Source organism: Nansenia antarctica (assembly GCF_963989245.1).
Source record: "Nansenia antarctica genome assembly, chromosome: 2".
Lineage (NCBI taxonomy): Eukaryota > Metazoa > Chordata > Actinopteri > Argentiniformes > Microstomatidae > Nansenia > Nansenia antarctica.
Genome location: NC_137675.1, coordinates 1,470,070 through 1,493,397, shown reverse-complemented (window position 1 = coordinate 1,493,397; position 23,328 = coordinate 1,470,070). Strand labels below are relative to the sequence as shown.

At 44.5% G+C, this 23,328-nt stretch overlaps 1 protein-coding gene across 1 annotated transcript in view; it reads right to left on the bottom strand.

The window, feature by feature from the left end:
• Positions 1 to 5,094: 5,094 nt before the first annotated feature.
• The window catches only part of cul1a (cullin 1a), a gene marked incomplete at its 5' end in the record, with an annotated part of 29,855 nt that continues 11,621 nt past the window's right edge, over positions 5,095 to 23,328 (bottom strand). The window contains 13 exons of the mRNA XM_080523815.1: positions 5,095 to 6,069; positions 6,676 to 6,789; positions 9,319 to 9,424; positions 10,378 to 10,460; positions 10,546 to 10,593; positions 11,007 to 11,099; positions 11,286 to 11,417; positions 11,951 to 12,027; positions 13,038 to 13,155; positions 16,987 to 17,118; positions 19,261 to 19,309; positions 19,448 to 19,554; positions 21,901 to 22,008. Coding sequence (XP_080379941.1) covers positions 5,989 to 6,069; positions 6,676 to 6,789; positions 9,319 to 9,424; positions 10,378 to 10,460; positions 10,546 to 10,593; positions 11,007 to 11,099; positions 11,286 to 11,417; positions 11,951 to 12,027; positions 13,038 to 13,155; positions 16,987 to 17,118; positions 19,261 to 19,309; positions 19,448 to 19,554; positions 21,901 to 22,008 — 1,248 coding nt within the window. The 3' untranslated portion in view covers positions 5,095 to 5,988. The remainder of the gene's footprint in view (positions 6,070 to 6,675; positions 6,790 to 9,318; positions 9,425 to 10,377; positions 10,461 to 10,545; positions 10,594 to 11,006; positions 11,100 to 11,285; positions 11,418 to 11,950; positions 12,028 to 13,037; positions 13,156 to 16,986; positions 17,119 to 19,260; positions 19,310 to 19,447; positions 19,555 to 21,900; positions 22,009 to 23,328) is intronic.

Below are 23,328 nucleotides of genomic sequence, written 5' to 3'. Positions count from 1 at the left end.
CCGTCCTACAGGCGGTCGCCTGGGGCCCCGAAAGGCGGGGGGGGCCCACTCATAGTAAAAAAAAAAAAAAAAAAAAAAATGTAATAAAATAAAAATGGTTTGATTAAAAGGTCTTCAATGTCCGGAATTGTGAAACCTCGCAATCGAGCCAAACAAGTCTTGTGAAAAAATGTGTTTATTATTATTTGTATTTTGAATGATCACGTGGGTGTGAGTGGGCGGGGCTGAGTGGGCAACGGTCATCTCCGTCACTCAAGAGCACTTGTCTGTGCAAGTATGTCGGGTCAGCAGCACTCTGGCGCCCAAACAAGAAAAAGAAAAGATGAAGATGAGGAAAAACAAGCAAAAAGTAGAGGTATGTATGTATGTCCTGTCCTTGAATTTCATTATTTAATATTTATGTGTGCTGCATGGAGGAGGATGGTAGCTAACTCTAGCTGACTAACCAGCTAGCTAGCTAATATTGCTGCTTAGCCAGTTGAGGGATGGAGACACACTAGGACCAGCTCGGACAAAGTGGCTCTAAAGTTAGTCAAGTTACGATGCCAATTTTTAAGACCATGGTGATCAATGAAGCAGAGGCATCAAACAACTGTCGAGCAGCCAAGAAATATGATATTACAGAGTGTAATGTTAGAAGTGGCGGTAGGACAGGGCCCAAAAAGATCGCTTCCAGGAGATTGACAGGAGGGTGTGTGAATACATGACTGAAAAACGTAACGAATGTATGCCAGGGTTTTTCCTGCATAGAGAATTATGAGCGGCCGCCTCCGTAACATTTCTAGCCGCCTCCAATTCTCGACAAAACTCTGACGGTCGTAATGTCTATAAGCGTTGCACTCGGTGGATTTCTGTCATTTCCAACTGCAATTGCGGCATTGAGCCGACGTGGTGGCGGGGGCGCTGTTTCGCAAATAAGTTAGCTTTCGTTTTTGCTAGAGAAATAGCTGATAGTTGATTCGAGGATACATATTTGAAAGTACAGAATGCCAGCCTGAGAGCCTTATATTGCATTATATTACATTATATTTTGAATGGTCATCTGGTGCCTGAATATTGTGTTTTCCTTTTCAATATGGTAACTATGAACTAGCTTGCTTAAATTCCAGCATCGCCACCGATTCAACATATAATATTTTTTAGTTTCAGAATAGAATAAATCCCTCTGAAATTGTGTCAATAAAGCCTACATCATGTAACGTTACACTTATTTGATTAAGTTAATTAATGTTATGCTTTGGCTGTATTCCTGTAGGAGCTTTGTTGAAATTCTTGAGTGGGCCCCCATTGCTTTAAGAGGATCAAGTGACACATTGTATCAGCCAGACAATGGTAACTTTTTGAAAGAGGTGGAACTTCTTGCTAAGTTTGATCCTGTAATGCAGCAACACATTGCAAGGGTGCAAAGGGCAGTTGGATATCATCCACACTACTTGGGGAAAACTGTTCAGAATGAACTAATTGCAGCAATGAGTGGCAGAGTAATGGAAGAAATTGTGACCGAAATCAAAGCAGCCAAATACTTTTCAATCATATTAGATTGCACCCCAGATGTAAGCCACCAAGAACAAATGTCTGCACTCATTAGAATAGTCAAATTCAATGACATGCCAGAAATCAAGGAACATTTCATAGGTTTTCTTATAGCAGACGAAAGCACTGGTGAAAGTTTGGCAAACCTCATATTAAAAAAGTTAAAGGAACACAATCTCCCATTTGGTGACTGCAGAGGTCAGGCTTATGATAATGGAGCGAACATGCGTGGGAAACACAAGGGTGTACAGGCCAGACTCTTAGTAGTGAATCCCAGAGCCTTTTTTGTGCCTTGCGGGGCACATACTCTGAACTTAGTTGTGTCTGATGCAGCCAAAGCCTCCATAGTCGCGACTAGTTACTTCGGATACCTCCAAAAGATCTATGTTCTCTTTTCAGCAAGTGTTCAGAGATGGGCAATCCTGAAAGAACATGTTCCGATCAGTGTGAAGTCCTGGGCAGAAACTAGGTGGGAGAGCAGAATCAAAAGTGTAGAGGCTCTACGCTATCAGGCTGCAGGGGTACGGGAGGCCCTCTTGGAGGTGAGGGATAAGGCCACTGATGGAAACATCCGGATTGAAGCCCAGTCTTTGGCAGAGGAGGTGGGCTCATACCGTTTCTCTGTTTGCTCGGTTGTGTGGTATGACATACTAGCAAAGATCCAGCATGTCAGCAAACTTATGCAGTCATCTGAAATGCAGTTAGATGTAGCTGTTGATCTACTCAGGAAGACACAGAGATTCCTTGCTGACTACAGAGTCACAGGTTTCGCAGCAGCTCAAGCAACAGCTACAGAAATATGTGATGGCATGAATGTGGCTGCCACACTAAAGCAGAAGAGGCTGAGAAGCACCAAACGGCAGTTTGACTACGAGTCATGTGATGAGCCTTTCACAGATGCGTTGAAGAGGTTAGAGGTGACATTCTTTAACACTGTTGTAGATGCGGCCAAATTGTCTATTGAGGAAAGGTTTGTCTGTCTGTCCGAGGTGAGAGACAAGTTCAGTGTGCTGAAAAACTTCACTAATCTGACACATGATGAACTATCAACTCAGTGTGAGACACTTAGTGCTGCTCTAACAACAAACAGTGATCCTGACATCAACGGTAGGGAGCTAGCCCAGGAGTTAACAAACTTACCACAATTGCCTTCACCCAATATGTCCCTGCTGGACTTCCTATCATTCATTCACACCCAGCATTTGAAAGAGGTTTACCCCAATCTCTGGACAGCTCTTCGTATTGCGTTAACCCTACCAGTAACTGTAGCCAGTGCAGAGAGGAGCTTTTCAAAGTTAAAACTAATTAAAACATACTTACGATCCACAATGTCCCAGGAGCGTCTCACTGGCCTTGCGATTCTCAGTGTGAATCATAAAATAAGTGAGAGAATCTCATACAATGATGTAATCAATGATTTTGCTGCTATGAAGGTACATAGAAGCCCCGCGGTGGTGTAGCGGTCTAAGCACTGGCCACTAGTGCATGCTGCCCACCGGGGCCGGGGTTCGTATCCCGGCTCGCCAGATCCAGATATGGCCGAGGCACACGGGAAGCGGCATATTGGCCGGCCGCTTCCGAGGGCGGTATAGGAGTATTTCTGGACTAGGATCCGTCGCGCAACACCGCCCCCGTCTGGTGCTGGAGTAACGGTACTGGGCTCGAGGAGCCAGTCAGCCTAGTCTGCCTGGCGGCCTCCTCTGGGACTGCCGGCCACGGGGTCGTGCGGCGGATCCTTCGCAATAGGCAGGGGATAATTGGATGCTAAGTTGGGTTAAATTGGCTACCAAATTGGGTGAAAAGGGGATAAAATCTTAAAAAAAAAAAAAAAAAAAAAAAAAAAAAAGTACATAGAGTCAAGATCTAATATATAGGCTACTGTGAGTTATATATAGGCTACTGTGAGAAATATACTGTGATTCATATTGAGAAATATACTGTGAACTACTGTGGGCTATACTGCCAAATCAGCGGTGGCTGGTGAGTTTAATAATTTTGTTATTTATCTATTTTCTATCTATTTTTATCTCTTTTTTTGGAAAAGTGTGAATTTTATGTTTATATTTAAAGAATATTTAAGAATATATTATCAGTGGTGGCTGGGGAGTTTTTTATTTTGTTATTTATCTATTTTCTAGCTATTTTTATCTTTTCTTTTTTGAAAGTGTGAATTTGATGTTTATATTTAAAGAATATTTAATAAATCCATATTTTTGTTGCAATTCTACCTGGACTGGATATACGATTTTGTTGGTTTGAATATTTGGATGTGCGTCAAAACCCCTGTCTTGCCTGGACGGTGGTTACTAAATAGTTTGAAGCCACTACAGGCCAAATTGAGATATCTGCCTAACTACTCTCCTAACACTGCTGATTCACTGTGCATTATTGCCATCAGCCTATCAGACTGCTTGTTACATTCCAAAATCACTATCTGCCCAAGCCATCTCTTTGACATAGGCATTGTTGACACTACCTACTAGGATGGCCCAGTGACCAGGTGGTTTTTTTTACTACGAGGGGGGGGGCATTTTCAAGATCTCGCCTGGGGCCCAACAGACCCACGGGCCGGCCCTAGCGTGGCTGGCTCTGTGTAGCATGCGAAATGTTGAATCCCGGTTTTCTCCATACTAACTAGCTAAACTTGATTCTTGTAATTACAAATACATGTTTCTCCTCGTCGCCAATGTTGAATCTCTACTAGACCTTGCAGAATATGAATGAATGAATGAATGAATGAATGAATGAATGAATGAAAGCATTTATTTCGAACATGTGCAGAGAGAAATAGTATAATAATTATAACTATAATAATTATAGTAATATAATCAATAGTTAATAACTGGGGACGACACATCGAACTTGCGGTCTTAACTCGGGCACGCTTTATTATAGAATGAACTGGCCTGAGGGGCGTGGCAATCATAGACATGACACCACTCACTCCTCCAGGAACAACCAAACCTACTCACTCCTCCAGGAACAACCAAACCTACTCACTCCTCCAGGAACGTGTGATGAATTCATATTAATTTCTGAGGTAAAGAGTGTTTCAGAGGCAGGTTAGACCAGGAACATAACCTCGAGTTCAATCACCTGGCAGTCATCAATGTTTTCTTTTGTCATGTCACATTTATCATTAAAAAAATAATTAATAATCAAGATTGATTACAACTTCAAGGGCATGATGATAATAATAAAATGATAGGAGCATGTATGTCACATACTGTAGTGTATCGTGACAGAGATAGGACTCAGGAGTTTATCAGGATGTTTAATCCAGGTTGACCACATCCTACCTAGCCCCACCCACCAGTCAGCCTAGACCAATCACTGCCCTCCTACCTAGCCCAACCCACCAGTCAGCCTAGACCAATCACTGCCCTCCTATCTAGCCCCACCCACCAGTCAGCCTAGACCAATCAATTGCCTTAGAACATCTCAAAACTCCTCTTAGCTGCTACTTCTTCATCTCCTCCTCCTCCTCCTCCTCACATCATCATCATCAGTAATGAAGCTGATCCGAGGGCATACAGAAACCTTTAATTTTTATTTAACACACATTTAAAAAAAGTGAACCACACTATACAAATGGTTGTTCTGGTACTGGTGGCGGGGGAGGAGGGGGGTAGGGAGGCTGATTACAGGTCTAACAGGCCCGGTCCAAACACACAGACAGCCCCCCCTCTGATATCTCCGACGTTGTTTGTTTTTGCTTTTTAAATGCAGAGAGAGAGAGAGAGAGAGAGAGAGAGAGAGAGAGAGAGAGAGAGAGAGAGAGAGAGAGAGAGAGAGAGAGAGAGAGAGAGAGAGAGAGAGCAGCATGCAGCCTGAGCTCCTAGGAGGAAGGGGGGTTGGTTTTCTGATTTATTTATGTTTTGGGGAGAGGGGGAGGGAGGTTGGTTTGTTTTCTGATTGGGGGAGCCAGGGGACAGGGAGGAGGGGGGGGGGTTGGGTGATGTTATTAACGTAGTCAGATAAAGGTCAAAGGTCTGTGTGTGTTATGTACAGGTCACAGAGGAGCGTCTGGTCGATCCTGAGCAGTTCTGATCGGCCCGGCGCTGCGGGGAGCAGCTGGGGTCCTCCGGGGAGGGGGGTCAAAGGTCAAAGTCCAGCTTCAGCAACACAACCTGACTAAAACACCTCCACCTCTCCTCTCCTCTCCTCTCCTCTCCTCCCAAGACTGGGGCTTCATTCTTTCTTTCTTTCTTTCTTTCACGTGTGTTTCTTTCCCCTCCCCTCCTCTCCTCATCTGTCCGTCCGACGACAGCGGCGGCAGCAGCAGCAGGGTGTCAGGAGGAGAAACGAACGGTGTGTTTCTGTTTTTGTTTTGTTTATTACTCGAGAACTGATGAACTGATTGAGAACTGATGATGAAGAAGAAAGAAAAAGAGGGGGAAGGTGGAGGAGAAGAATGGAAACGTTTGTTTGTTGTTGTTGTTGTTGTTGTTGTTGTTAAGCCAGGTAGCTGTACGTGTCCTTCTCTCCGTCCACGCGCTCCAGGTACTCCTTCTCGATCAGGATGTCGATACATTTCTGGAAGAACAAACAAAACAAAGATGAAACAAACCGTGACAGAGGAACAGGAAGTAACTCTAGCTCCTCCCAATCCTCTTCCCTCGCTTCCTTCTCTAAAGGCATTGGAGGAGAACACCCAAGGGGGTGGAGCCTCAGATCTCCTACTCCAATGCGCTCTGAGAAGGGAGGCTGGTGGAGGTAGAAATCGGAGGACAGGCTCATTGTAATGCATGGCACGGAATAGTGAATGCTATCAAACACTGTTCCTCGTACCACACGGACAGTACCTTGGTGCCGGGGACGCGGGGGGGTGTGAGGGAGGACAGTACCTTGATGACGGGGACGCGGGGGGGTGTGAGGGAGGACAGTACCTTGATGACGGGGACGCGGGGGGGTGTGAGGGAGGACAGTACCTTGATGACGGGGACGCGGGGGGGTGTGAGGGAGGACAGTACCTTGATGACGGGGACGCGGGGGGTGTGAGGGGGGACAGTACCTTGGTGCCGGGGACGCGGGGGGGTGTGAGGGAGGACAGTACCTTGATGACAGGGACGCGGGGGGGGGGGTGAGGGAGGACAGTACCTTGATGACGGGGACGCGGGGGGGTGTGAGGGGGGACAGTACCTTGATGACGGGGACGCGGGGTTTGAAGCGGGAGGACAGCTGGTTGAGGACCTCGGCTAGGAGCTGCTGGTGCTTCAGGACCTTCCTCATCTTCATGATCCTCACAATGGCCGCCTGGGGGGGAGGGGAGAGGAAAATCATTATCTGTCTGTCTGTCTACATATCTTTCTATCTTTCTATCTACCTGAAGGTAAGAAAGGCTATGTAGTGAGCAAAGATTGATGATTTAATATTCCATAGTGATCTCATCAAATCTAACTTACATCACTATTGTTAACACAACAAAGAGAGATCTGGTTGCGAGATCTAAACTAAGAACTGAAAGCGGCAGGTAACAGGCACGTAACATCCATATGCTGTATATATAAATACATATATTTGACTACCAGCAAGACACCGGAGCACTCGTATCTATAACAAACGCGGAGATTGTATGAGCCCCGCGTCAGTCAGCCTTTCCGTAGAAATACATCACTCCGTTATATATCTAACGTTACATGTTTTAAGGCTGATCTGTGCATGATAGTGCTGCATTATGTTGATCTATTTATATCGATCTATTCTTGCCAATTCCTTATTACCAGTGGAAAGGGGGAAGGCTAAAAAACTTTGAATGGAATAGATAGGACTTTCCGTTCAATGAAGGAAGCATGATACTCGCGAGTTCATCTCGCTTTCCCCCCGTTGATGTATTAAACAATCTAAGCAATCTAATCAGAGCAGGGCTGCAACAACGAACAATTGGCGACGAATTCCATTATCGATTCGTCGGGTCTTGTTCCATAACAAACCTACTTCCTGTTGACGCACGCCACGCTGTCTTGCCACGGTGTAGGCATCGCGAATCATAGCGAATCATAGCGCTACCTATGGCCGGAAAGGGCAGAACCTATGACCGGAACCGGAAAAGTGGTAAAATCCGGTACCTACACCGGCGCGGCGGCTACATTTAAATCATGCTACTCAAAAGCCTTGAGCGTGAATCTGTCTGCTGTCAGGACATGCTAGTGAGTTAGCTAGCAGGGTTAGCTCGCTGCTGCCGCTAGCTGACTGTCACTACGCTGCTCGTCCAGCTGTAGTCTGCGTAGCTGTGCTGAGATCCAGAGCACTAACTATGTTTCTATAGAGGAGGGTTACAGCTAACTTCCTATTGTTTTATTATATAAGTACTGCTGGGCTCAGCCCTGCCATGGTCTCCTGCTCTCCATGCAAATGCGTTTGTGTGAGTTCTGGCGAAGCGTCAGCTAAATGACTGTAATGTAATGCGATAGCCAGTGAGTGTTTGCTCGCATTCATGAATTCAATATTGCATGACAAGTGTATTTAGCTAGCTGGCTAACGTCAGTGGTAGAGCAGAGGTGATAAGCTAAAGGCTAGCGGTAGCCTACCAAACTACCTGTGAGTTAGAGTGAGGCACTGACTGTAGCCTAACCTATTATATGGAGTGAGAGGACACATTGCATTGTTTTGGAGCATATCTGTTATATAAAAACATTAGTGTCTTGTCTGTAGCCTATATTGCACTTTGGGTTACTGACCTTTACATTAAACAAAGTTATTACCTAAAACAATGCATGTATTGAGCTGGAGTTCAACTACTTTATTGAAACAATCTACCGCCATAGTCCATGGCCTGTTGTTATACCTGATGATGTAGCAAAGCCTTTTTTATTTATATATATTTTTTTTATTAATACTTATTCATTTTGCACATGTATATGTATAGGCCTGGCTGATTTAGAAAACATAAAATACAATTTGCTAAATAAATCTTTTTTGTGTGTGTATCGATTAATCGAAAAAATAATCGGCAGATTAATCGATTATCAAAATAATCGTTAGTGCAGCCCTAGTTGTTATTATGTAATATTATTGATGGATGTGCCATTTTTGATGGAGAGCAGTGAGCGGATGACTGGATGTGAGCATGTATTTGACTAATGCCGATAGATTCGCGTCTTGCTCCGAAACCGGAGCTGTCGGCGCCGACAGGATTTTACAGCGTTCCTTCAAACTATCGTAATTCATGAACTATATGCCCAACCTAAAAAATTCAAACAGTTTCTGAAAGCAGGGAAGTTGCACTTTTTGAACAGTTGAACTTTTTTAGGCTTATTACGGTAGTTCACCGAACTTTTGCCGAACATGTATTGCAAATTGCAAACGCAAATCTGCCTCAGAAACTCTGAAAAATGTCCACACCGGGGAAGCCATGTTTTGCTCTCGTCTCTCCACTGCGTGGCTGTACGCAGGCGCAGCATCATGAGCGCGACAACCGGAACCGGAAATATTTCCGGCTTCATATCATCGGCTCTATATCGGCTAAAATGTAATAAAACCGATAAATATTTAATAACATTAATTTCCCAATATCGGGCCGATAAATATCGGTGCCGATAATATCGTGCATCCCTAATTTACATATCTACATATCTCTATCCATCTATTTACATATCTACATATCTCTATCCATCTATTTACATATCTACATATCTCTATCCAACTATTTACATATCTACATATCTCTATCCATCTATTTACATATCTACATATCTCTATCCATCTATTTACATATCTACATATCTCTATCTTTCTAGCCTTCATCTTCATCCTCCTCTCGTGGATAATAAACCTCCACCACACCTGTATTAACAACTTCCTGTCCTCCTCGATGTTCTTGTGGGTCGTTTCCTGTTCCTGTTTCTGCTCCGTCTTCATCGGCACGTTGATGTTGACCCTCAGCTTCTTACTGTCAACACAAACAATAATAATAATAATAATACTACATTAGACTTATATAGCGCTTTTCTAGACACTCAAAGACGCTTTACAAACTAAAAAGACTGAGTAGAAAAATAAAAAGAAAGAAAAAAAATAGATAAAAGAAAGTATAGAGGTCTAATTAATTTTTAGATTACTAAATCTAAGTCTAGGTGTCTTTGTAGGACAATCTACTCTGTATACTGCAATTACACCTAGATTTCGGGCGGAGAAGCGACGAACAAGCAACGCCAGCGTCCTCTCTCGACCTATTCATGTGTTTCCAGTGAATTCGGTTGTTAAGTCGTGACGTGTTTCCGGGTCCAAAGTTGGCTGAGGCGCTGTCTTCGAAATGCCTCAGTAATAATAATAATTCATTATATTTATATAAGCGCTTTTCCGAGGCTCAAAGACGCTGACAATATGGGGAAAACGGGAAGGTGCTGTGTCCCTTGTTGTATGAATAGATCCGAGTCTAAAAAACGATTGAACTGTCATTCTACCGCTGTAGTACACTGGTACTCTGGTGCAGGGAATCTCTGGTTTGGACCCGGAAATTGCTAAACGTCACGTTTGACGTCAGACTTAACAACCAAATAAAGTCACTCTTGGTGCTCTAGAATGTTGACCGTTTGGGCGACTTCATTCACCCTCGGCACTGAAGGAGTTAATGTAACTCCAGCCGCCACCACCACCACCACCTCCACCGCCACCACCACCTCCACCACCTCCAGCACCACCTCCACCTCCACCACCACCACCACTTCCACCACCACCACCACCACTACCTCCACCACCACCACCACCACCTCCACCACCACCTCCACCACCACCTCCCCTTTAGAATTGTAAAGCGTCCTTGGGTTTTTGAAAGGCTCTATAGAAATCGAAGTTATTATTATCATCATCATCATCATCATCATCACCACCACCACCACTCACTTCTTGTATCCCAGGAACAGCTTTATTAAGGTGTCAGGTTTGAAGTCTGCCTCGTCCACGTTGGCGTTCTCATCCTCCAGGACCTGGGTGTCATGGCAACAACACAGCTGAGGTCAAGGGTCAACTCACAGTGAGGAGATAAATAGGTGTGTGTGTGAGTGTACTTACAAGCAGTTTGGACTTCAACAGGATCTGCAACACCTGCACCAATATGTCCTGGAAAACACACGGTCATCATTTTAACGCTTTTACAATGTCTTCAGTGATCAGAGATAGTTATTCTATCATTACTAAATATAAATGTTTTTAGAATGTAGAAGAATATTTGAACAATAAAGACCATTCATTCATTTCATTCAAGAAGGTTCTAGAACACAGTGTGATAGAAGGTTCTAGAACACAGTATGATAGAAGGTTCTAGAACACAGTGTGACAGAAGGTTCTAGAACACAGTGTGACAGAAGGTTCTAGAACACAGTGTGACAGAAGGTTCTAGAACACAGTGTGACAGAAGGTTCTAGAACACAGTGTGAACAGTATGACAGAAGGTTCTAGAGCGTGAAGAGTGTGTCTCAGGGGGTAGAGTTCTGAACAGGAAGTGAGCGGCGGTTAGGAGGTGGCGTTCTCACAATCTTGATCTGCGTGCTGTCGGCCAGCTGCTGCACCGTGTACACGTCCTCCGCATTGTACTGCAATAGGATGGCCATCTGGAAGGTTGACGCCTGGGGGGGGGGGAGGGGTCACACCAGGATCACAAGGTGACACACACACTTTCTAACATGTCACTTTTCATGAAGAAATGAAGAGACACAATTCTCCCTTTGTCCAATCAGAGGGAGAGCCTTCATACTGTTTGTGTAGCGGCTGTAATAACAGCTGTAATAACAGCTGTAATAACACCTCCCTACCTGCAGGGTGTATCTGTTCTTGAAGCAGTTGGTGACCAGCTCTCCTTTAGACAGGTGGTACAGCCAGGTGAGCTTTCTGCCACTGTGCCTGCTGGCGTAGAAGGCTGTGAACCGCTGGTAGCTCCTCTCCAACTGGGGAGGGGAGGGGAGAGGGGGGAGGGGAGGGGAGAGGAGGGGAGGGGAGGGGAGAGGAGGGGAGGGGAGGGGAGGGGAGAGTCCATTAACTATTCTGTATTACCTCAGAGGGAAGTGGGTAATGAAAGAGAATCATAGAGGAATGTCAGGGGGGGATCAGCCCTTATGGACCTTATGGTGGATTGGTGTGTGTGTGTTACCTCAGAGGGAAGATGTGTGTATGTGTGTGTGTCTGTGTGTGTGTGTGTGTGTGTTACCTCAGAGGGAAGATGTGTGTATGTGTGTGTGTCTGTGTGTGTGTGTGTGTGTGTGTGTTACCTCAGAGGGAAGATGTGTGTATGTGTGTGTGTCTGTGTGTCTGTGTGAGTGTGTGTGTGTGTGTGTGTGTGTGTGTCTGTGTGTGTGTGTCTGTGTGTTTGTGTGAGTGTGTGTGTCTGTGTGTCTGTGTGTGTGTGTGTGTGTCTGTGTGAGTGTGTGAGTGTGTGTGTGTGTGTGTGTGTGTGTGTGTCTGTGTGAGTGTGTGTGTGTACCTCAGAGGGCAGGGCGAAGGTGCAGGACTGCTGGAATGGCCAGGAACCAGAACTGAGCACCTGGATACTGAAGTCCACTGGGGGAGGGGGAGGGAGGAGGGGGAGGGAGGGAGAGGGAGGGAGGAGGGGGAGGAAGGGAGGAGGGGGAGGGAGGGAGGAGGGGGAGGGAGGGAGGGAGGAGGGGGAGGGAGAGACAGAAAGAAGGAGAGAGAGTTGATTGAGTTCCAGAGATTCAATGCTTCGTCGGCAGTTAGGTTGGGGAACACCAGCCCCACTAACTAACCACTCACTAACTAACTAACCACTCACTAACTAACTAACCACTCACTAACTAACTAACTAACCACTCACTAACTAACTACTCACTAACTAACCACTCACTAACTAACTAACCACTCACTAACTAACTACTCACTAACTAACCACTCACTAACCAACCACTCACTAACTACTAACTAACTACCCACTCACTAACTAACTAACCACTCACTAACTAACCACTCACTAACTAACCAATCACTAACTAACTACTCACTAACTAACTAACCACTCACTAACTAACTAACCACTCACTAACTAACTACTCACTAACTAACTACCCACTCACTAACTAGCTACTCAGTCTAAACTAACTAACTCACTACCTACTCACAGTCTAAACTAACCCAACTCCCTAACTACTCAGTCTAAACTAACCCAACTCCCTAACTACTCAGTCTAAACTAACTAACTCACTACCTACTCTCAGTCACTCTAAACTAACTAACTCACTAGCTACTCACAGTCTAAACTAACTAACTCCCTAGCTACTCACAGTCTAAACTAACTAACTCCCTAGCTACTCACAGTCTAAACTAACTAACTCCCTAGCTACTCACAGTCTAAACTAACTAACTCCCTAGCTACTCACAGTCTAGAGACTCAGTGGGTGAGGTGTCCTAACCCAACTAACTAACTAACTAACTAACTAGCTAGCTACTCACAGTCTAGAGGCTCAGAGTGGGTGAGGTGCTCTAACCCTAGCTAGCTACTCACAGTCTAGAGGCTCAGAGTGGGTGAGGTGCTCTAACCCTAGCTAGCTACTCACAGTCTAGAGGCTCAGAGTTGGTGAGGTGCTTCTTGAACTGTTCGTTGAGGTCTTTGCTGACGCCGATGTCCTGGAACATGCGCTGGAGTTTGGACGTGTACTCGAACCCGCACGCTTGCTGTTGGCAGAGCGGGAGATGGTCAGATTGTTTTATTATTCTATCCAATAGCGTTGCTTGCATCATTTCTAGTCCCCGCCTCAACCCTCCCCTGATTGGAGGACGTGACAGTTTCCCCCACCCCCCCCTCTCCCCTGATTGGAGGACAGTAACCCTCCCCCCCCCCCTCCCTCCCCTGATTGGAGGACAGTAAGCCCCTCCCTCCCCCCCTGATTGGAGGACAGTAAGCCCCTCCCTCCCATGATTGGAGGACAGTAAGCCCCTCCCCCCCTGATTGGAGGACAGTAAGCCCCCCCCCCCCGATTGGAGGACAGTAAGCCCCTCCCCCCCCCCGATTGGAGGACAGTAAGCCCCTCCCCCCGCCCGAGTGGAGGACAGTAAGCTCCTCCCCCCCCCGATTGGAGGACAGTAAGCCCCTCCCCCCCCCGATTGGAGGACAGTAAGCCCCTCCCCCCCTCAGTGTTTCCTCTATATGCATTTATTGGTGGCGGGCCGCCACAAATGAATTTCCTCCGCCACTAATTGATTCAGACAGTCCACTTTGATTCAGGCTGCGCAGAAAGGCAGCGAGTTATTATGACCGGAGAACAGAAAAAAAGCAGATTGAAGTTAGATTTAGGCCGCTTCCAGACCAACATTTCGTTACGATTTAGGGCGTAGTTAGTTACAATATTGCAATTAACCTCGTCGTTTGTGTTCGCACTGCAATCGAGACTGAATCGCTCAACAGGCGCGCGGCGACGCGCTTTCATAACAGTTTTGTGATTGGTCCGAATTTCGCGGGACATTTGGATTTCAGGAAATCACTCTCTCTCTCTCTCTCTTAGCCCGTCGTCGGTGCCTTTAATCCCGTATCCTAATCGAAAATGCAACATCATCAGCGACGACTGTGGGTTATTGCATTTACTGCTGTGCTCTGGTTCATGTTCTTATACCAGTGCTCAGTATAGAGTATTTTAAATGAACATTCGTAATGTATGTCTCTGATGTTCATGGTCAATTAAAAATGTTGTGAAACAAATAATATTCCCGCTAATGGGCTAACTGAGCAGCCTCGCACCTAACGCTAGCTTTGAACTATTCATAGCAATATGCGCGGGGCAAAAATAATCTATTGCCTCTAAAATCATCACGAACAGAACGGCGGAGGTACGGGTAAGCAGGGCTCATGTTGGTGTCCTCAAAGGTTCTTTAACTCAACTGATAGCATTACCTTGCTGTTGTTGTTTACCGAATGCTCCATCTGACTGTCACACTGTGATTTTACTTGTGTAAACAGTTAATGAGTAACGTTAGCCGGTTTTGTGCGTGTACTCTCATGTAGGCCTACTTCAGTGGTGTAGTCTAGTTTTTTCTAGTGGGTATACTGTGATTTTTCCCTCCCAGCCTCATATCGTTCATAAAAATACATCTGCGCTCCCTGTCTAACGTTATATATATAAATTACATGTTATAAGGCTGATCTGTGCATGATAGTGCTGCATTTTGACATATTTCATGTCGCATCTCCCCATGTTGATGGTATATGACGCTATAGTCAGTCGCAATGGTCCAAAAGTCAAGCGCTTCGTAACACAGACGGGGTGAATATTATGAATGAAAGTGAAAGTTCTGTCACAAAACGCCGTTACGTATCCTCACACATTTTTAAGTGGGTATATGGAAATCCTTGGGCTTTCCTAGTGGGTATACGGCATAGTCCTGCGTATCACCTAGACTACACCACTGGTCTACTTCGTATTGATCTTTCTGTGTGTGTGTGTGTAATGCGCGTTCCGCATGTTCCGCTGCAGCTGTAGGATATATTGGTATTTGATCACCTTCTATATCAAATCACCTGCTCGGCTTTAATGACTTAACCGCTATTTAAGAAATTATAATTGTTGCCACCCTCTAGTTTTTGGTGAAATGACGTCTTTGTTTTGAGCGCCAGTGCGCGTAATATGCGCGTGCACGCGGGGAAAAAATGGCGCGCGCAAAAAAGAGGACCACTCCGCCACTAATGTGAAAAATCCTGGAGGAAGCACTGCCCCTGATTGGAGGACAGTAAGCCCCTCCCCCCCCCTGATTGGAGGACAGTAAGCCCTTCCCCCCCCTGATTGGAGGACAGTAAGCCCCTCCCCCCCTGATTGGAGGACAGTAAGCCCCCCCCCCCCTGATTGGAGGACAGTAAGCCCCTCCGCCCCCCCGATTGGAGGACAGTAAGCCCTTCCCCCCCCCGATTGGAGGACAGTAAGCCCCTCCCCCCCCCGATTGGAGGACAGTAAGCACCTCCCCCCCTGATTGGAGGACAGTAAGCCCCTCCCCCCCTGATTGGAGGACAGTAAGCCCCCCCCCCCCTGATTGGAGGACAGTAAGCCCTTCCCCCCCTGATTGGAGGACAGTAAGCCCCTCCCTCCCTGATTGGAGGACAGTAAGCCCCTCCCTCCCCTGATTGGAGGACAGTAAGCCCCCCCCCCCCGATTGGAGGACAGTAAGCCCCTCCCCCCTGATTGGAGGACAGTAAGCCCTTCCCCCTGATTGAAGGACAGTAAGCTCCTCCCCCCCTGATTGGAGGACAGTAAGCCCCCCCCCCCCCCCCTGATTGGAGGACAGGGGGGGAGCCCTCAGACTCAGCACTGGGTCCCCCCAGGGCTGCGTGCTAAGCCCCATCCTCTACAACCTCTACACCTACGACTTCACCCCCGTCCACCCCAGCAACTCCATCGTAAAGTTTGCAGACGACACCACCGTGGTGGGCTGCATCTCGGGGGGGGACGAGGCGGCGTACAGGGATGAGGTAGAGCAGCTGAGCAAGCTGTGCAAGGTTAACAACCTGCTGCTGAACCAGTCAAAGACCCAGGAAATCATCGTGGACTTCAGGAGGAAAAAATCTGAGGTCCAGCCCCTGCTCGTCGATGGAGGGAGCGTGGAGAGAGTCTCAACCCTCCGATTCCTGGGGGTGCACATACAGGATGACCTGTCCTGGAAGATCAACACAGCAGCCATCATCAAGAAGGCACAACAGCGGCTCTACTTCCTGAGAGTCCTCAGGAAAGACCACATCGGACAGGAGATGCTGGTGACCTTCTACCGCTGCGCAGTGGAGAGCATCCTCACCTACTGCATCTGCATCTGGTTCTCCAGCTGCACAGCCGCAGAGAGGAATGCGCTACAGAGAGTCGTGAGATCGGCCCAGAAGATCACCGGCGCCCCCCTCCCCTCTCTGGAAGAGCTGTACAACACACGCTGCCTCAGGAAGGCCTCCAAGATCTCCAGAGACCCATCCCACCCTGGGAACGAACACTTTGCTCGGCTGCCCTCGAACAGGCAGTTCAGGACCATGTTCGCAAGGACAAACAGACTTAAGCTCAGCTTCTACCCCAGGGCCATTCAGGCCCTGAACACAGCAAAGACCTAGGTTCTAGGCCCTGGACAATCAAGACAAATTGATGGCAGCTACTAGATTGAAATCAAGTGTAATACTGAAACACAACTGTGTACATTTCAAACCTGCAAACTGCGACACTTTAAATGAATGTGCAATAACACTATGTGCAATATGACAACCCTAGGGTACATAAGGTTCAGAGAATAGGAAATGTTAGAATAGGTATAGCATAGCATAGAGTACAGCACAGTGTTTTATTTGTATAGTATAGTATAGTGGATAGTGTACATAGCCTTTATTTATGTAAACCAGCTCTTTTCCCTTCTTGTTTTTAGTTTTGTTTTTCCTAGCACCAGGGGAGCCCCCCCTCCCAAATTTCGTTGTTTGGTACCTGTACTATATCAATGTCAATAAAGACCATTCATAAGCCCCTCCCCCCCTGATTGGAGGACAGTAGACACCTTCAGTTTGGAGATCATGCTGGCCTCCGCGTCGTCACTGGCGCTGTTCTGGTGGACCAGCCGCTTGGCTAGCATCTTAGCATAGAACTTCTGGAACACGTCCTTGTCCTCGATGTACTTGAACACCACCATCTGAGACAGGACAGAGGTAGTTATAGTAGTTAAGAGTTAGTTATAGTAGTTAAGAGTCAGTTATAGTAGTTAAGAGTCAGTTATAGTAGTTAAGAGTCAGTTATAGTAGTTAAGAGTCAGTTATAGCAGTTAAGAGTCAGTTATAGTAGTTAAGAGTTAGTTATATTAGTTAATAGTTAGTTATAGTAGTTAAGAGTCAGTTATAGTAGTTAAGAGTCAGTTATAGTAGTTAAGAGTTAGTTATAGTAGTTAAGAGTCAGTTATAGCAGTTAAGAGTCAGTTATAGTAGTTAAGAGTCAGTTATAGCAGTTAAGAGTCAGTTATAGTAGTTAAGAGTCAGTTATAGTAGTTAAGAGTCAGTTATAGTAGTTAAGAGTCAGTTATAGTAGTTAAGAGTTAGTTATAGTAGTTAAGAGTCAGTTATAGTAGTTAAGAGTCAGTTATAGTAGTTAAGAGTCAGTTATAGTAGTTATGAGTCAGTTATAGTAGTTAAGAGTTAGTTATAGTAGTTAAGAGTCAGTTATAGCAGTTAAGAGTCAGTTATAGTAGTTAAGAGTTAGTTATAGTAGTTAAGAGTCAGTTATAGCAGTTAAGAGTCAGTTATAGTAGTTAAGAGTTAGTTATATTAGTTAAGAGTTAGTTATAGTAGTTAAGAGTCAGTTATAGTAGTTAAGAGTCAGTTATAGTAGTTAAGAGTTAGTTATAGTAGTTAAGAGTCAGTTATAGCAGTTAAGAGTCAGTTATAGTAGTTAAGAGTTAGTTATATTAGTTAAGAGTTAGTTATAGTAGTTAAGAGTCAGTTATAGTAGTTAAGAGTCAGTTATAGTAGTTACGAGTTAGTTATAGTAGTTAAGAGTCAGTTATAGCAGTTAAGAGTTAGTTATAGTAGTTAAGAGTTAGTTATAGTAGTTAAGAGTCAGTTATAGTAGTTAAGAGTTAGTTATAGTAGTTAAGAGTCAGTTATAGTAGTTAAGAGTCAGTTATAGTAGTTAAGAGTTAGTTATAGTAGTTAAGAGTCAGTTATAGTAGTTAAGAGTCAGTTATAGCAGTTAAGAGTTAGTTATAGTAGTTAAGAGTTAGTTATAGTAGTTAAGAGTCAGTTATAGTAGTTAAGAGTCAGTTATAGTAGTTATGAGTCAGTTATAGTAGTTAAGAGTCAGTTATAGTAGTTAAGAGTTAGTTATAGCAGTTAAGAGTCAGTTATAGCAGTTAAGAGTCAGTTAGAGTAGTTAAGAGTTAGTTATAGTAGTTAAGAGTCAGTTATAGTAGTTAAGAGTCAGTTATAGTAGTTAAGAGTCAGTTATAGTAGTTAAGAGTTAGTTATAGCAGTTAAGAGTTAGTTATAGCAGTTAAGAGTTAGTTATAGCAGTTAAGAGTCAGTTATAGTAGTTAAGAGTTAGTTACAGTAGTTAAGAGTCAGTTATAGTAGTTAAGAGTTAGTTATAGCAGTTAAGAGTCAGTTATAGTAGTTAAGAGTCAGTTATAGTAGTTAAGTCAGTTATAGTAGTTAAGAGTCAGTTATAGTAGTTATGAGTCAGTTATAGTAGTTAAGAGTCAGTTATAGTAGTTAAGAGTCAGTTATAGTAGTTAAGAGTTAGTTATAGCAGTTAAGAGTCAGTTATAGTAGTTAAGAGTTAGTTATAGCAGTTAAGAGTCAGTTATAGTAGTTAAGAGTTAGTTATAGTAGTTAAGAGTCAGTTATAGTAGTTAAGAGTCAGTTATAGTAGTTAAGAGTTAGTTATAGTAGTTAAGAGTCAGTTATAGTAGTTAAGAGTTAGTTATAGTAGTTAAGAGTCAGTTATAGTAGTTAAGAGACAGTTATAGTAGTTAAGAGTCAGTTATAGTAGTTAAGAGTCAGTTATAGTAGTTAAGAGTCAGTTATAGTAGTTATGAGTCAGTTATAGTAGTTAAGAGTCAGTTGTAGTAGTTAAGAGTCAGTTATAGTAGTTAGGAGTCAGTTATAGTAGTTAAGAGTTAGTTATAGTAGTTAAGAGTTAGTTATAGTAGTTAAGAGTCAGTTATAGTAGTTAAGAGTTAGTTATAGTAGTTAAGAGTCAGTTATAGTAGTTAAGAGTCAGTTGTAGTAGTTAAGAGTTAGTTATAGTAGTTAGGGTTAGGGTTGTGATTGACATCTATGCTCACCACTTGGTTCAGCGTGTCCTCAAGCTCCGCCTCCTCTGGGTTCTTAGAACTGGACAGAAAAACATCAACACAACATCAGATCAAACCCCACGACCTCCTGTTGTGTGTTATATCTAGTAAGACCACACACACACACACACACACACACACACACCACAAACACACTCCACACACTCCACACACACACCTCTTCTTGAGCAGAGAGTCACAGTATCGTGCCAGCAGCTCAGGTGATTTACTGGACGACTGCACCATCTTAGTCACCGCGTTGTTGTTGATGAAACGCCCACAGGCCTGGGGGGGGGGGGGGAGGAGGAGGAGGGGGGGGGGAGAGGAGGAGGAGGAGGAGGGGGGGAGGAGGAGGGGGGAGGAGAAAAAATATTGGATTATCACCAGTGGCGGCTGGTGATAAACATTTTGGGTGGGGCACAGGTTATGGGGGCATGCTCCACGGGGAAGAATATCAACTTTAAAATCTGGATTTACAGTCGATTTTAGCATGAGAATATATATATAACTTAATTATTTTTATATATAACTTATTAAAGGGCAAACTGCAAACACAGCAAAAATATAATGCACAACAACGGACAAATCAACTGGAATAGTCTTTGTTAGCAGAGTAGACCTAATGTTAACAGAATGGACTTATACCCTTTGTCTATCTGTGCAGCGGTAAGGTGAATAATTCTAGCAGTACTGTCCAGACAGTTGTCTTGTTTAGCCATTCAACTAGGCATTATTTATTCAATGGAGAAAGACATGGAACACAATGCAATTGTGATAATAAATGTGTTCTTTGTTACTTCTTTAATTAAATTAAAGTGTACCTTTCTATTATCATACAATATTTCCGTGAACATGTAAACTCTATAATCATACAGTTGTCTTTCTATTAGTTGTCTCTGTCATACTGAACTGTTTGTTATCATCCTGAACTATCTCTGTTGCTCACCTCACCTCAGTTCTGTCTCTATTGCTCTCCTCTCCTGTTGTCTGTCTCTCTGTTGCTCTCCTCTCCTGTTGTCTGTCTCTCTGTTGCTCTCCTCTCCTGTTGTCTGTCTCTCTGTTGCTCTCTTCTCCTGTTGTATGTCTCTCTGTTGCTCTCCTCTCCTGTTGTCTGTCTCTCTGTTGCTCTCCTCTCCTGTTGTCTGTCCGAATATCGGTTGTTAAGTCGCGACGTGTTTCCGGGTCCAAAGTTGGCTGAGGCGCTGTCTTCGAAATGCCGCAATAATAATAATTAATTATATTTATATAGCGCATTTCCGAGGCTCAAATACCCTGACAATATGGGGAAAACGGGAAAGTGCTGTGTCCCTTGTTGTATGAATAGATCCGAGTCTAAAAAACGATTAAACTGTCATTCTACCGCTGTAGTACACTGGTATTCTGGTGCGGAGAATTTCTGGTTTGGAGCCGGAAATTGCAAAACGTCACGTTTGACGTCAGACTTAACAACCGGATATTCAGGGCTCTCAAGTCTCACACATTTTTTAATTTTTACTACCTATTCTGTTCCCACTGCGCGTAACCAGGGCGCAACTTCAACAGATAGCGAACACACACTGACACATCAATGAATCCTCAGACGCTGGAGTAAAGTTTAGTTCTTTACTAAATCTTCAGAAACATGAGTGGTCGTTTGGTTATTTTGTAAAACTGTAAATAAACATAAGAGTACAATTACTGTAATGCTCAAAACTATACTGTTACACCTTCAACATCAACAGTATGTAGCCAACATATAATATCAATATAGCAATACAAATACAGCTCCAAAATATTTATACTTAAATAATATAAGCTATGTATTTATAAACATATACATTATACATTGTAGTTAAGCAAGAAAATAAAAGGCAAACTTACAAGCAAAGCCTTTTCCAGGGCAAGAATGTAAACAATGAGATTCTCCGGAGCTCTTTCTCTCAGCTAGCTGCTGCTACGAGTTACTATCACGTCTGAACAGTGTGCTCACGTCATGTGACTAAACAAAACCGATATACAATGAATAAAGGCAGTAACGAATGTAATGTCATAAAATGTCCACTAGATGTCTCCAAAATGTCTCCAAAATGAAAACCTAAGAAACCAGCTGCAGCCTAGGTAAGCCTATAATCTGCGCATGCTCGGGGCGCACTTTTCTGCGCCCCGGCCGGGAAATAGGAGACAGACAATTGGAGCGCTGCTACAGCTCACGTGTAAGCCAAAAGTATTTGGACTTGGATAGACAGCCATTCGGCCGGCGTCCCGACTCCTCCCCTATGTATTTTCACAGTGAATTTTACACACACACAGATAAAATGTTTATTGTATTGGAGGATTTTTAATGAATGCTGATAGGCGCCGACAGAATATCAGCCGCATTTTATGAATAAACAATGTTTATTTAAAAAAATATTTTACAAGAAGTGGGGCTGCGTTGGAAGGTGGGGGCGGCGCCCTAGCGCCCTCTATTGGCCAGCCGCCACTGATTATCACCCCTTACTCTCCCAGCTAAACTGACTAAATCTACACGTGTTTGATAGCATTCCTCATTCTGTTCCATGCATTACAATGAGCCCTGACCTCCGATTTCTACCTCCCCCAGCCTCCCCCAGCCTCCCCCGGCCTCCCCCAGCCTCCCCCAGCCTCCCCTACCTTGTCCAGCGCAGCTACGAAGCCTGCGTCGTTGTTGAAGGCAGACATGACTAAGGCGTTGTACTTCTTGTGGACGTCTAGGATGGTCTGGACGTACATTTTGGGGTCCTGAGGAGGAGACAGAGAGGGACAGGGGTCAGGTGTCAGGTGTCAGGTGACATCTCAGATGATCCCGATGACCAAGACCATAAAGACAGCATAACCACAGTATCTTTTCACCCAATGTCACATTCATGTTTCACTGACTGAAAGCATCTCGCAATAAACAACTTTTTTTTGCACAGTGTTTGAGTGTGCGGATGCTGTTATTTTCCACTCTACTGTTACTCTTCAGTTCAAGCAAAGTTTGATAGCGGATGAGCGATGGTATTTTCACTATTTGGACGTTCACGTTTCACTGAAACGAACGTGTCTAGCTCACACACTTTAAGAACGCTTTAAGAACACTTGAAGGGGTAGTGGTGGTCTAGTGGATAGTGAGATCGGAAGGTTGTGAGTTCAAATCCCACCTGAAACCACACCACTACTAGTGTGCCCTTGAGTAAGGCACTTGACCCTCAGTTACTCCAGGGGGAATGTCCCTGTAATTCGTAATTGTAAATCGCTTTGGATTAAAAAGCGCCTGCTAATAGGGATGCTCCGATCTGGATTTTTGGGGCCGATACCGATCACCGATTTTTTTCCTCAAGATCAACCGATACCGATACCGATTTTTTTAAAAATACATAACTGTAGGCCTACTGACTGGATAGCCTACATATTTTTTGCTTTTTAGACAAAAGTTTTGATCCATTAGGCACCAAGCAAACGCAGACCCATTTTTATGGCATAGTAAAGGTCTGGCCTATCACCCAGTTAGGGCCTGAAGCCCAAGTCAGTCGATATGGCTGTATAAAAGACATCATAAACGTGGCCTTCATGGTTTACATACTGTTACGTCCTCCTATGTTTTCTGTTCAGTTATCTGTCTTCCCCAGGAAAAAAAAAAAAAAAAAAAAAAACGGTTTTTGCGATCGGCCATTTTTGCCGATCACCGATCGAGTCATTTGGAGTGAAATCGGCCGATTTAAATCGGTGGCCGATAAATCGGAGCATCCCTATCCGCTAAATGGCAAAATTGTAAAAAAAAAAAAAAAGAGAACGGGCGACAGGAGATGGGCTGCATGGAAGGAACCGGAACTGTGGAACCTTTGACAGGACTGAGAGAGTGAAGCACAGGGGCGTAAAAACCAGTGAAGGCCAGGGTGTCCTGTGTGAGTCTTACATTGAGCTAGGCCCCATGACACTTCTCTATAGCAGCCAGGCCCTGGGTGAGCTAGGCCCCATCACACTTCTCTATTCGGTTGTTAAGTCGTGACGTGTTTCCGGGTCCAAAGTTGGCTGAGGCGCTGTCTTCGAAATGCCGCAGTAATAATAATAATAATTAAT